The sequence below is a fragment of the Callospermophilus lateralis genome, chromosome 9 (genome assembly GCF_048772815.1).
Source record: "Callospermophilus lateralis isolate mCalLat2 chromosome 9, mCalLat2.hap1, whole genome shotgun sequence".
NCBI lineage: Eukaryota > Metazoa > Chordata > Mammalia > Rodentia > Sciuridae > Callospermophilus > Callospermophilus lateralis.
Window position 1 is genome coordinate 52,996,145 of NC_135313.1, and position 15,373 is coordinate 53,011,517.

At 38.1% G+C, this 15,373-nt stretch overlaps 1 protein-coding gene across 28 annotated transcripts in view; it reads left to right on the forward strand.

The window, feature by feature from the left end:
• The window catches only part of Ttn (titin), a 265,404-nt gene that overhangs the window by 53,155 nt on the left and 196,876 nt on the right, over nucleotides 1–15,373 (forward strand). For 27 of the 28 annotated variants that reach the window (XM_076866699.2, XM_076866711.2, XM_076866701.2 and 24 more), the window contains one exon: nucleotides 14,375–14,653. In XM_076866699.2, coding sequence (XP_076722814.2) covers nucleotides 14,375–14,653 — 279 coding nt within the window. Of the gene's footprint in view, nucleotides 1–551; nucleotides 7,219–14,374; nucleotides 14,654–15,373 lie in introns of those variants that run through there. The other variant, XM_076866725.1, reaches the window with a different exon arrangement.

A 15,373-nucleotide genomic window follows, 5' to 3' on the forward strand; every position in this document is an offset into this window, starting at 1 on the left:
CTCATGTGACCCTTATTGCCTGCTTTTCTTTGCATAACACTGTGACTCTATGGCTGTATTAGTTCGAATAAACGCCTTCTCCTTTTAGCTAATTATTTATGGTTATAGTTCTTGTATATATTTTTAAATAGTTAATTCTCAAAAATATAATAACTTAATCTACAATCAAAAGGATCAGAAAGGGCGTTTATTCCACTCTCTGCAAGTCAGGTAAGATTTTCCCTCTAAGCCATCAAAACAACAAGGTTTTCCTGCTCTCAAAACAAATATGCACAGGACTATGTTATTTTGAAATGCATTTTTGCTTGTTCAAGAAGAAATTTCAACAGTTTGAAGAAAAGACCAGACAACGAACGATTTTCGTGTCAGAATCTTTTAAACAGAGCATGGTGTTGCGTTTATTCGAACAAATATGGTGAGTGAATTTTTTTATGGATTTGTGAGAATCTGTAGCATGCACTTTATTTCATTTTCGATTTTGCAAATTATTTTCAACTTTTTCAAATATGACGGAAAAGAGTAAAATGCTTTATAATTTAATTTTTTTTCAGAGTTATTCACCGAGGGGGAAGCTGAACCTTCAGAAGGAGATACACGTGATGCTTTTTCAGATTCTGAAGACATAGACCATAGCTCCATGACTGCTAAAAGATATGCAAGTAGAATATCATCGACAAGCTCCTGGCCTGAATATTTCAAGCCTTCTTTTACCCAAAAACTTGCATTTAAATATGTTTTAGAGGGTGAACCTGTTGTCTTTGCATGTAGATTAATTGCCTGTCCAACTCCAGAAATGACTTGGTTTCATAATAATCGACCTATCCCAACAGGTCTCCGTCGGGTTATAAAAACTGAGAGTGATTTACATCATCACTCCTCCAGCTTAGAGGTTAAAAGGGTCCAAGATAGAGATTCTGGAAGCTATAGATTATTAGCCATAAATAGTGAAGGGTCTGCTGAATCAACTGCCTCATTGCTGGTTATCCAGAAAGGGCAAGATGAGAAATATTTAGAGTTTCTGAAAAGAACAGAACAGTCACATGGAAACATGGAGGCTTTAGCTGGAAAGAAGGAAGATAGGATAAAAGTTGACCTAAGGTTTACTGGCTCTCCCTTTAACAAAAGACAAGATGTGGAACAAAAGGGAATGAGGAGGACTATACACTTTAACACAGTAAGTCCTGACAAAAAAACAGATTATATGTATGATGAAGAATATTTGGAAAATAAATCTGACATAAGAAGATGGCTCAATATAGGTGAAAGTTTCCTGGATGAGGAGACTAAAATGAAGTTACAACGTTTACGGGAGGCTAGGAGAATGTTTTTGGAGAAAAAGAGGTGTCTAGAGGTGTCGCCAGAAATAAGCCCAAATACTTTGAGAGGTGAAGTTAGTGATACAGATATTCTGTTCTCTAGAGAGGAAACAAAGAGCGGGGTTGTGTTGGAACTCGCTGAGAACAGGGATGAGATGGCTAATTTACCAGAAGGTGCCATCCATCTCCCATGCACCCTCCCCAGTAAAATGGATCAACACAGGGAATCCAGAGAACCTCCTACAAGCTTACAAACTGCTGTTGATGAAGAAATTCTCCAGACTGAAATTAGCCTGAGGCAAGAGGCATTTCTAGAAGAAAGTCTGCAGAAAGAGTATTTATATGATAGGTCTCTAGTAAATGAAAACATCCAAGCACAGAGACAGTATGAAGAAATTGTGAGTAATACTGCAAATGAAGAGTCATCCAAATATGTCACTAACGTATATGAGAGTGAGGAAATATATGAGACTCCCGAGAATGTCTCTCAAGTCTCTATACCATATGCCAGCGAATCTTTTGATACACTTGTACATCTTAAAGAAAGCGAAGAAATAGATAGTGAAAGAATAAGACAGTGTGATTTGAGAGAATTACAACACTCTGCTTCCACAAAAATTGATGAATTCAAAAGGGAACAGGAGGAAAAAACAACCAGATTTTTTGAAAATCCTTTCCAAAAACATCCACAACGTTGTCCACCTTTATTTCTACAAGAAATTGAATCTCAGGAAGTTTATGAAGGTGACTGTTGTAAGTTTGTGTGTCATTTTCAAGGATATCCTCAACCCATAGTGACATGGTATAACAATGATATACCAGTCCGACGTAATCGAGAATTTATCACTCAGACGTCAGAAAACCATTCAACATTAACTTTTTCTTCTGTTCATCCTCAAAATGAAGGGACTGTTACCTGTGTGCTGTTTAACCAATATGGAACAGTAAAAGCAACCAGTATGCTTAGAGTGAGAGCAAGAGAAAGGTATGATGTCCAACCACAGAAAGTCCCAGTATTCCAGGAATACACAGAGGAGGAGGAAGAGCTGGCTTTGGTGTTTGACCAAGCAGAAGGTGTCCATTCATCTTTGAGTCGAGAGAGCCAAGCAGATCTCCGTGTGTTAAAAAGTCATGCACCAGGTCCTCCCTCTGCAGACACAGAATTGCTCTCCTTCCCTGTAGAAATTCAAATAACAGCAGCCACTCCAACCCCAGAACAGGATAAAGAGTCAAGAGAAATATTCCAGCTGGAGCCTGAAGCCCCACCTCTAGATCAAGCAAGTCAGTCACCAAAACACAAATTTATATTCTCATCCGATATTACTAATGAGCCACCAAAAATGTTACAAGAAATGCCAAAGCATGCCAGGTGTAGAGAAGGGGATTCTGTGATTCTTGAATGCTTAGTATCTGGTGAGCCTCAGCCAATTGTAATGTGGTTCCAAAATGGAGCCCTTTTAATGCAGAACCAGAAGTTCCAATTTGAAGAAGTTGATTGTAGCTACAGATTATATATTCATGATGTTAATTCTCAAGATGCTGGGGAGTATAAATGTGTTGCTGAGAACAATTCAGGAACCGTAGAGAGTGTTTTAGATCTAACCGTGGAACCTGTCACGTACAGGGAATACAGTCAATTCAAAAACATTGGTGGAGTTTATGCACCATATTCCAAAGATCAACAAGTACAAATTCAGGGAGAATCTGTGAGGGCACATTTTTATGATTATCCAGCTGGTACTTTTACTCCCCCATCAAATATAAAAGAGTATTCTGTGAGAGGATATTTTGGAAGCCTAGAGACAATTGAGCAGGTAGACCAGAAAGATCAGGTATATTGTACAACTCCTAGAGAAAAACCACCTAGATTTATGCAGGGTGCTTCTAGATCCATGAACATCAACAAGCCTCTCAGGGCTGAGCTCATACAATGTCAAGATGAAGAGGAAGAGGAACATGTAAGTGGAAAACCAAAGCTTCATCAAGCAGAGGGTATTGCTTATCCAAGTGTTGATGATTTCAGTGATGCTAATATTAGGAAAGAATTAAGAAATGATTTTGAAAAACTTGGATCTGAATGGGAAAATGTGCAAGAACATGCCCAAAGAGACTATTTATCGAATATCCACTCTGAGAGAATTTCTGACAAAGTACAAAATATGAAAGACTCATCTACCATTATGTATGAAGAACCCTTTGATGGAGAGAGATACTACCCAGGGAAAAAGGTGAAGCATAAAATAATCGCATTTGAAAAGTTACAACATGTAGAGAAAGGAGTTCTAGAAAAAAGGCCTACCAAGAAATCATTTGTTAGTCCTCCCCAAAGGAAGCTGGAAGACATAGACATTTCATTAAAGCAAAGAGAATCAAGATTAAGTAATCTAAATGCAAATATGCATCAGGCAGAGAAAATGTCTTCAAACACTGAGACAGATTCAGCTAACGTTGTAATAAATTTGAAGCTGCTTTCCTCTCAAACTCATAAAGAATTTGAAGTACAAGAAAGGGAATACCAGAAAGAAATAGGCTCTGTAGATCAATCTGCAGTTTCTGACAGGGTTGGACATGAAGCACCTATTACATTTGACCTAAAGCAGTTTCATTCACAAATAGAAAATACAGGTGTAATATTCCAAGAATTAGATAGTGGTCAATCAGAAGAAGCTTACTTTAAAACCCAACATCCTGCTTCAACAGCAGCTGATACTGAGCACATTGTATTTGACCTAAAACAGATGTATTCTCATATAGGAGATCCAGCTAAGGAGTTCCAAGGGCAAGAAACTAGGCAACAGCAGGAAACATTCTATAAAGAACAGACTCCTAGCCCTGAGACATTACAAGCTGGTACCCAGAGTACCTCTCAAAGTGTACAAAATAACATATTTACCAATCAACAGACTTATCCTGGTCAGGAGTTTTCAAATAGAACTCTGGAGAAAAGTCATAGTGATGCAAATGCCTCTTATTTAGAAAAAGAAATCCAACATGTACAGGGTCAAAGTACAGCAATTTTAAAGACTGAGCATTCTTTTAAGTCCTTTACTGAAGCAATCTGTGGTGAATCATGTGCCCCATTTCCAACCCCATCTGCTGGGAGAGAAGAAACTGATGTTTCTGAGGACAACGGATCTCTAGAAAATGGAAGTCGAAGTTTCATCTCACAGCTGAAAAAAGCAGCAAGTGAGGAAAAACTTTTAGAGGTTGATGAGATGGAAGAAGGCATCAACCCAGACGCGGCCTCATTCCAAAGGCAGGATGGTGGGACACAGGGGGATACAGAGGGAACTTACAAAGGTGATGCTCAGGACGCAGCTGCACTCCACAGACAGCTGTCTCTCAGTCAGTGCTTGCCATTCTTGATGACTGGAGAACAACCAAATGCAAATGAACCAACAAGTCAAAAAACGGATGCCTCAGGAGAAGAAAAAGGTGATGAAGAAGTTCAAGTTCAAGATGAAGCTTCTTCCTCCACTGTAGAAGGAGAAAAGGTAGAAACTTGTTTTTCAGAAAATCTTCCTAAACTGGATGAGGCACATGCAACAAAAGCCATGGAGTCCGAGACCTCTCTGACACAATATTTACTTGCCGCTGGAAAATCTGAGGTTCCTGAAACGAAAGACATCAAACACAGAGCCCAACTTGTACAGAGGGAGTCCATCACTTCAATGGAGGTCGAAGAAGTGACTTTCAACACTGTGTATGAATACTACAACCAAAAACAGGAATCACTCGGTCGTCCGTATTCTCCCGAATCTGATATTTCCATTGATGTGGGAAGCATAAGCAGTGAGGAAATCTCTGAGTTAGATCAATTTTATACCCCACCATCGTCTGTGGAACATTTTGAATCTCTACAGTCTTCTGACTTATGTTTTAATCCTTCGGGTACAATTAAAGAACCAACTAAAAATTCAGAAAGTGACTCTGTTGAAAGATACTCCACACCTTTAGAGGAAGTTTCTGAAAGATACTCAACACCCCCAGGAGAGGCTCTAGAGAGGTATTCTACACCCCCAGGGGAGGCTCTAGAGAGGTATTCTACACCCCCAGGGGAGGCTCTAGAGAGGTATTCTACACCCCCAGGAGAGACACTAGAGAGATATTCTACACCCCCAGGAGAGGCTCTAGAGAGGTATTCTACACCCCCAGGAGAGACACTAGAAAGAGATTTTATTCCTACCAAAGGACCAAACCCCACTAGAAATTTTAAAATGTCCCCATCAAAAATAGAAAGGGAGGACAGTACACCAAACGAACATTTCCATACGCCTACAGAAGAAAGAAGCTCAGCTTATGAACTATGGCGTTCCGATTCCTTTGGCACACCCAATGAAGCCATTGAACCAAAAGACAATGAAATGCCTCCATCTTTTATTGAGCCTCTGACCAAAAGGAAGATATATGAAAATACAACATTAGGCTTCATTGTTGAAGTGGAGGGCATTCCAGTTCCTGGTGTGAAATGGTATCGAAATAAATCGTTGCTAGAGCCAGACGAAAGAATCAAAATGGAAAGGGTGGGTAATGTATGCTCTTTGGAAATTTCTAACGTTCAAAAGGGGGACGAGGGAGAGTACATGTGCCATGCTGTGAACATCATTGGGGAAGCAAAGAGCTTTGCAAAAGTGGACATAATACCCCAAGAAGAAAGGGCAGTGGCACTCCCACCTCCAGTAACACATCAGCATGTCATGGAGTTTGATTTGGAAAACACAACCTCATCGAGAACACCTTCTCCTCAAGAAATTGTCCTGGAAGTTGAATTAAGTGAAAAAGATGTCAGAGAATTTGAGAAGCAAGTGAAAATAGTCACAGTGCCCGAATTTACTGAAGATCATAAAAGCATGATTGTGAATCTTGATGTTCTTCCGTTGAATTTAGTACCTCCAAATATGGATACAAGAGGGGAAGAAGACAGGGATTTAAAAATTGATTTAGAAGTATTTGACATGCCTCCACGTTTCATAACACCTATTTGTGATTTTAAAGTTCCAGAAAATTCAGATGCTGTATTCAAATGTTCAGTTATAGGCGTCCCTACACCCGAAGTTAAATGGTATAAAGAATATATGTGTATTGAGCCAGATAATGTGAAATATGTGATCAGTGAGGAGAAGGGAAGTCACACCCTTAAAATTCTAAATATCTGTCCCTCTGATAGTGCGACATACAGATGCAGAGCTGTGAATTGTGTGGGAGAGGCTATCTGTCGGGGCTTCCTCACCATGGGAGATTCTGAAATATTTGCTATGATAACACCAAAAAGTAAAGTGACTTTAAGCAGTTTAAAGGAAGAATTGGTCTTAAAGAGCAAATACGCAGACAGCTTTTTTGAATTTCAGGTGATGGAGGGGCCTCCCAGGTTTATCAAAGGCATTTCTGACTGTCATGCACTGTTAGGCACAGCAGCGTATTTCCAGTGTCTAGTCCGTGGCTCTCCAAGACCCACGGTTTATTGGTACAAAGATGGGAAACTGGTCCAAGGAACAAGATTTAGTGCTGAGGAAAGTGGCATAGGGTTCCACAACCTATTTATAACAAGTCTAGTAAAAAGTGATGCAGGTGAGTACAGGTGTGTAGCAACAAACAGTTCAGGCATGGCTGAGACTTATGCAGTCCTCACCCTAACCTAAAGAGAGATGGTTTAGCACCTCAGTAATGATTAGAATTTGAGTGCTTCCACATTTTCCAAAGTATATGGACCTAATAAACGTCCAAATTAGTCCACTCTGTTTGAATGCATTACACCGAAGACACCTGGGGAAGTATCGTCTCTGTAGAAACCTCATCCTTGTAATACATGTAAATATTCTCTTATCCAAACTGTGGAATCATCACTTGTGTCAATTATGCTGTGTATCATCAAGCACAATTAAACATCTCCTTGGCTACCTAATCGTCTGGACCTCTGCTTTACCCTAATTCCTCCTCCACAAATGTTTTAGTAAGGTGCATTCTTTTTTAGCAGGCCATGCCAGATGATCCTCCAGACAATTGGTAAGAGAAATTCCTTTGCTCACATTATAAGTCATTTTTGGAATCATAAATATTTGCATCCAAACTATGGCTATTTACCAGGAGTTGGGTAAAAAGAGCAACAAAACCCAGCTTCACCCAGTCAGTAACTAACTCTATTATCTGTTGTACATTATAATCTTAGTATATTAATTTTGTTTTTTTAAAATTATTTTTATTATTAATATCCTCTTAAATGTTTTACTTCTCATTGGGTTTGAAGGGACCACCTGTCTTTCTAAGGACAGGGTTCATCTAGATATTTGCAGAATATGCAAATAATGATGTTTCCATGTTTGGAAACATTTTCTCAACTTTTAAGACAGTGTCAAGTGGAAAGTGCAGCATTAACTTAATATTGGTCTGGGTGCAACTAAGAAAATTACTATCTTGTATTTACATGTAGGTTTTAAACTATATTTCAATTTTGGAATCTTTAACATTAGAAAAAAAGAAGGTGGGGCATTTTAATAATTGAAACAATATGGTAATTTGTACTTCAGTGTATCTTCAATTAACATTAAAATCTTGTCATTTTACTGAACTTTATCTTTAAAACTAGAAATTAATAAGCATTCAAATTTTATTAAGATGTTTACATATATATTTCTAAAGCAAGTCTTTAATTTCATTTTGCAAAATTAAAATTATAATAAATTCACAATCTCCTAATATCTATGAGCCTAAATTTTCTCATATAAAATTTAATAAATACAAAGAAATCTAGTTTTCTTATCTAAAAATGGGTTAGACCAAAAGATGCCAGAGGTGATATTCAACAATAAGATTTAGAATCATTCTAGTGATAATAGCTGTTAATATAATTTAGAATAAATTTTAGTTTCATAACAGACAAGAGAAATTATTATGGCAATAAAATTATGAATCTAACTTCCCCCCAATTCTTAAATAGCTTACTGTTTTCTAGAGACTTTATTTATCACCTACATTATACGATATTTAAGTAACATAATTGTCTTAAACATACTGATTTGAATTTAAACATAAGTCCCTAAATTTAAATTTAACTTACAAAAGAATTCATGTATCCAACTGTGTTTATTGTGTTTCTTTAAACTATTAATTTTTTTATTCCCACAATGGAACTTTCTTATAGTCATCCAAATTAAAAACAATTGGAAGAATATGCAGAAAATATGCAGAGAAGTCAGATTTTCCCTATACTCCTATTGTCCAGATTCCTAAAATCATTTGTTCTGAGTGTTCATAGCTCATCAGGAGATAGATACAGAACAGTTACTTCTGAGTGTATACTGTCATTCCTGAAATAAAACTAATTCTATAGTTTAGGAATTTAGGGTTCTATTCTACTTTTAACCACATAATGTGTGTTCAGATTAATTGAAATTCAGAACGTAACAAACACGACAACATTTTACCCAAACATCTGTAGCTTAGCAACAGTTTAGAACCTGTTTCTTGACAAAGAATACGGAGGAGGGAAGAAAGGAAGGAAAAGAAAGAAATATTTTAATGCCATATTGACTTTTCAGGAAGAGCTGAAAAATATACTTTTGTTCACATAAAAAAGAGGGCTTTATTTGATTTTGTTCATTAGAATTCTTTCAGTCTCAAATGCACTGAACTTGAGAATATGCAGAATAACGAAGACTAAAGAAAAATAAGCCTTGCCCACACACTTGGCTTACTTATTAATTGTTGTAGATAATTAAATGGGATTTTTTATTTTCTGATTCAATGACACATAACTTAAAAGCCTGAAATATTAATTTCCCTGAGGCTGGAGAAAGAATTCTTTGTATCACACGTAGTTGAATTAGATACAATTATTAGCTGCTATTGTTTCATGTTTTTTTAACTATACCTTCCATGTTTCAGAACATTTGCATTCCATTGACTATCTTTTTTATGGTTAATGCATTGTATTTTGAAGTAAGAAAAAATCTTTGAAAATATTTCAACATGTTAGGGTATTTTAATTATACTTACATTCATAATTCATTTTGGAAGTTCAAATGATAGGAAAGCTAACATAACTTATATAGATCAAATGTACACCTAAGAGGCCACTCTTAGTATATGAAATTAGTCAATGCTGTATGGCTTACTGGGTGCAATAATAGCTGAGTATGATTCTTCATGCTATAGGCAAGTTTTACCAGTGTATTTAAAGCCAACAGACATGAGTCCTGTCTTCTAATGCTATACGCTAGAACAGAAAGTAATTATGGCATACGAGTGTTCCATGTGAGGCAAGTGAAGTGAACTAATGAAATAATAAAACTGCTTTTAAGTAAGGCAATAAAACTTCTAGTAACAGGATTGTTCTACATACCTCACAGATTTAATGAAAAATTGAATTTCTTGTTTTCAAATTACTGGTCCTTCATCCTGTCATCCGTAGTACTATTTAGAGAGTGTCTGTTATTCACTGTTTCCTGTTCAATAATGCTGTGTAGGTTTTCTTCACACAATAAACTATAATCAGATTTCTAAAATTGGACTCATTTTCTCTTATTTATGATTCTTCTATTTTCTTAATTAATATCTTGTTTACAAAAGCTTCATTGAAGGGATATGACAATTTACACAAACGAAAGAAGACCTGTGACTGCCAACAGCCTTTCTTTTACAAATCCAAATTAAACATTTCCCATGACCCCTTATTTTTAATAGTGGCTTCATTTTAGAGAGAGTAACTAAAATGTAGATGGTTTCTTTGGAAATAATCAGTCTTTAACAATGAAGATCATTTTTCTTTTCTTTTTATTTGATTTGATTTATTGTGATACTGGGGGTTGAGCTCATAACTTTATGCATGCTAGGGAAGCACTCATGACCTCACTGAGGTCATTGAACTACATCCTCAGCCCCAAAGTTGTTTTGTTGTTGTTGTTGTTGTTGTTGTTGTTGTTGTTGTCGTGCTGGGGATTGAACTCAGGGGTGCTTCACCCCTGAGCCACATCCCTAGTTCTTTTTATTTTGCAACAGGGTCTTGATAAGTTGCTTAGCACCTAGCTAAGTTGCTGAGACTGGCTTTGAATTTACAATCCTTCTGACTCAGACTCCCAAGCACCACCATGCCTAGCCCAAAGATCATTTTTAAACTGAAGAAGGTCCTACATATAATGAGCAATTCTGGATCTTTTTAGAAATTGATTTAAATAATCCTAGATTCTTTTGTTACAAAACTCTAGCAAGCACTTGTTCAAACTTTAGTACTAGAATTACGTAACAAGGAAGACTCATAAAAACATCCTTCAAATTTATAAACTCAAGCAAAGAAGTGGATCAAAACTTGCATTTATATGGTAACAATTATATAATCTTATATAATCTAAGAAAATTTAGAAAATGTGCTTTTATATAAATTAATCTTAGAATACTCTAATGGCTACAGGAAAGAAAAAAAAAACAGAAGGCCATAAACTGGCACCTAATTCTTTACTATTTTTTTTGTTAAACAAAATTTTATAGTAAAATAATAATCACTTTTCTCCATACAGAGATTTCTAGTTTTCTGGCTGCCGAAGAAGGACTTCAATCCTATAGTTCTGAACTTCAGTTATCTCATTTAAAAGAAACACTTGAACTTTTGTCTGAACCTCCAGTTCATTCAACTAAATTTGATATCAAAAAGGAAGGCACTGTCCCAAGTTTCATTAAAGAAGTGTCAAATGTTGAAATAAGCATCGGGGATGTGGCTAAATTGTCCGTTACTGCTATTGGCATTCCCAAACCTAAAATTCAGTGGTTCTTTAATGGGGTGATGTTAACCCCTTCTGCTGACTACAAATTTGTTTTTGATGGTAATGACCATAGCCTGATCATTCTGTTCACCAAATTTGAGGATGAGGGAGAATATACATGTGTGGCCAGTAATGAGAATGGAAAGGCAATATGTAGTGCATATCTAAAAATAAATTCCAAAGGAGAAGGACACAAGGAGACAGAAACAGAATCAGGAGTGGAGAAATCTCTGGAAAAGCTTGAAGGTCCTTGTCCTCCTTTCTTCCTCAAGGAGTTAAAGCCAATTCACTGTGCTCCGGGGCTCCCTGCCATCTTTGATTACATGGTACTTGGAGAGCCTGCCCCGACTGTTTTGTGGTTCAAAGAAAACAAGCAGCTTTGCACCAATGTTTATTATACCATCATTCACAATCCTGATGGCTCCGGGAAGTTCATTGTCAATGACCCTCAGAGAGAAGACAGTGGCCTCTACATGTGTAAAGCAGAGAATGTATGGGGTGAGACCACCTGTGCTGCAGAGCTGCTTGTACTCCTACAGGACACAGACATGACTGATGCACCCTGCAAAGCAAAGTCTACACCAGAGGTGTCTGATGACTTTCCAGAGATGTCATTAAAAGACCCTGAAGTCAAGGTATTCAATACAGAGCAGGAAATTGCAACCTTTGTAAAGGGCACCATTTTGAAAGCTGCTTTAATTGCAGAAGAAAAGGAGCAGCTTTCTTATGGGCATATTGTTAAAACCAGTGAACTAAGCAGTCAAGTTACTTTTGGAGCGCAGCAATTACAATCCACAGTCATGTTGGAGCAAGACATGCCCACTCCTGAAAGCACCAGGGAACTTCCTTCCATTGATGGGACTACTTGTATGCAGCCTATCAGGGAACCACCTCCTGATTTACAACTACAGATTGTCCAGTCCCAGAAAACCCTCCACAAAGAAGATACTCTAGTGTTTCAAGAGCCAGAAAAAATTATCCCAAGTGCCTTGTCCATAGAACAAATTAGTTCTTTAACAGTTGAGCCTCTGGCAACCTTATTAGGTGAACCTGAAGGGAGTTATGCACAGTCTTCAACAGAATCTCCAGCACATTCACATCCATCCTCTGTGGTCGAAGAAGTACTTTTCTTAAAAGAAAAGGCAGTACCTGAAGTGGATGAAGAGCAAAGTTTGATTCTGCCAAAGCCAGAGGCACAAAACGCTCTCATTCTGAGTCAGAGTGTAGCTGAGGGACACATGGAAAGTTTTGAGGGTCCTGATGTTGTGATTTCTAAGGTGAACTATGAGCCCCTGGTTCCTTCAGAACACACATGCACAGAAGAAAGCAAAATCTTGATGGAAATTACAGATCAACTAGAAAGTGCAGGGCAAGATATTGCAGTGAGCACCGAGGAAGGCAAGTCTGTTAGGTTCCCATTAACACTTGAGGAGAAGCAGGTCCTGCTCAAAGAAGTGCATTCTGATGACACGGCAGTGCCCCTGAACCAAACCACTGAGTGTAAAACAGAGCCTGTGGCAATCAAGGTGGTGCAGGAGGTGCAGGGATGTGACATTCTTTCTAAGGAAAGCTTGCTTTCTGCTATTCCAGAAGAGCAGCGATTAAACCTGAAGACTCAAATCCGCAGGGCTTTGCAAGCTGCAGTAGCCATTGAGCAACCCAGTCTTTTCTCTGAGTGGTTAAGAAACATTGAAAAGGTAGAGGTCAAGGCTCTGCACTTCACCCAAGAACCCAAACGCATCATGTGTACCTACCTTATTACTTCAGCTAAGTCCCTCACAGAAGAATTAACCATCGCTATTGAAGGTATTGATCCTCAAACGGCTAACCTGAAAATCGAACTGAAGGACGCTTTGTGCTCCATTATTTGTGAAGAGATAAACGTCTTAACGGCTGAGGATCCTAGAATTCAGAAAGGAGCCACAACAGGTATGGAGGAAGATGTGGATTATTTTGCAGATTTGCAGAACGTTGAAGCAATCACTGAGGTCAAATCTGAATACCTCGTGTCCACGGAAGAGGTCAGTTGTTTTAAGGTGGAGAGTCAGGTCAAAGATGTGGATGGCACAGCTGCCACTGAGGATGTGGCTTCAGCTGCCATCTCTGATGAAACTCAGGATGAGATTCTGAAACCTTCAGAGGAAAAAGAGAAAGCCGCTAAAAGCCATGCCGAGGAGGCTGGTATGGTGAAGATACAAGAAACTGAGGGCGGCTTACTTAAAGAGGACTGCCCTGTTGTACAGACGCCCTTGAAGGACATCACTTCTGAGGAGGGTGAGGTCGTTTCCTTCATGGTATCCATAACAAATGCTAAAGAGGTGAATTGGTTTTGGGAGGGTAAACTGGTGCCTTCAGATAAAGAGTTCAAGTGTTTACAAGATGGGGGTACATATACCCTGGTAATTGACACAGTAAACACAGAGGACCACCAAGGAGAATACGTCTGTGAGGCCTCGAATGACAATGGAAAAACATCGACATCAGCAAAACTCACTGTAGTGAAGAGAGGTTGGATTTTTAAGGATTAAATGGATCAAGCTCTAATACCCACTGAATTGAAATGATTGAGGTTTTGTCACTGAGTTTTCACTTATCAACCACTTCCAGGATGCAAGTTATTTAGAATAAGAATGAAATGGCCTACGTAATCATGGTTATTAGCTATGGTTACTTGCTGCCTCGTTGGGTAGCCTGCTCTCATAGCTACGATACTACTTATTTTTAAAACAAAACATTTTAAAATAAAACATTCATGTTTCGTAATGCCAAGTAAATATGCTTTTTAGTTGATTTTCATATGGAAATACTTTAATAATATGTACAAAAAGCTATACATGAACATCTAGCCATTTCTGAAATCACCAATCGCATTCCCAAATGCGATTTCAAATAACCATGATTAGTTGTCCATTTGTGTTTAATGTTTCTATTTCTTTTCTGCTATTGTTTTTGCTTCATCACTTTGCTTAATAGATCATGTTTTTTCACATGATTTTCAATGTTCCTAGTAAGCATGGTTTATTTAAGGAGTATCTCATGCTGTTATGCATGTAAGCCAATAGCAATCACATTTTAATATTTTTTTCACAAATCACCGCAAAGTAATGAATATGTTAGAGCTGCGTATTGCCTCCTTTGCCTTCAATGATCTTTCTCATTTTCCAGTCACTTGTCTTAAACTGCTGCAATCCGTCTCACCAATTTCCACTGTTTTACTTCATTAACAGCAACAAAAGTTAGAAGAAAAAGAAAAATGTGGTGTGCCTGATAAGGAGGCCTGCTAATGGATTCTGCTTCCCTTTGTAGCTGCCCCAGTGATCAAGAGGAGAATCGAACCCTTGGAAGTAGCTTTAGGCCACTTAGCCAAATTCACCTGCGAGATCCAAAGTGCCCCCAATGTCCGGTTCCAGTGGTTCAAAGCTGGCAGAGAAATTTATGAAAGTGACAAGTGTTCTATTCGATCTTCAAATTACGTCTCCAGCCTGGAAATCCTGAGGACACAGGTCGTGGACTGCGGCGAGTACACCTGTAAGGCTTCCAACGAGTATGGCAGTGTCAGCTGCACAGCCACACTGACTGTGACAGGTAAATACCCAGCAAGTAACTTGGATGTTGTCACCTGTGGTTGCTTTCTATACAGGTGCAGATAGTGCTGCCAATGGGAACCGCCAGTAAAAAGATGGTAACCTGGTAGGGCAGAGCCCATGTGGAACAAAAGTCATTATTTATGGTTATATTTCTAATCAGCAGCCAAAGGAAAAATAGCTTATTACTTGAGAACAATGTTAAGTCATCAAATGAGCATGGCTTAGTCCTTAATATAAAATATTCGAGGACAATTCAGTGCTACTCAAAAGTAAATGGTCTCAATGAATTTAATAGTCTGAAGTCAAATAACCAATTAAGAATAGAATCACAAGCTGAAAAGAGCCAGAAGACTAAAATTTTTAAAACCCTAATTTCAGATACACACCTAGTGCAAGACTAAAAACAAGGGTTCTCACCTCAGGTTTTATTTCTAATTTTAAAATAAGGGCAACTTACACAAAAATTGTGCTCTCAATCTCCTGACCCACCAGATGACTTTCAAAGTGTTAATTTACACTCATCCAATGCCTGAATTCCCTCAGTAGCCAAAGAAAAAACAAACCAGTGACTTGTTTTTTCTTCCTCTCTCTTTCTCTTTTACTTTCTTCCTTTCAAGAGAAAATTTAAGTATGAGGATGGGGTAGCAGTGCCATCAAGCCATGCACTGGCTATTGGAGGGGGAGACAGTCCCTGGGTCAATAGCAGCATCCAGGGGAA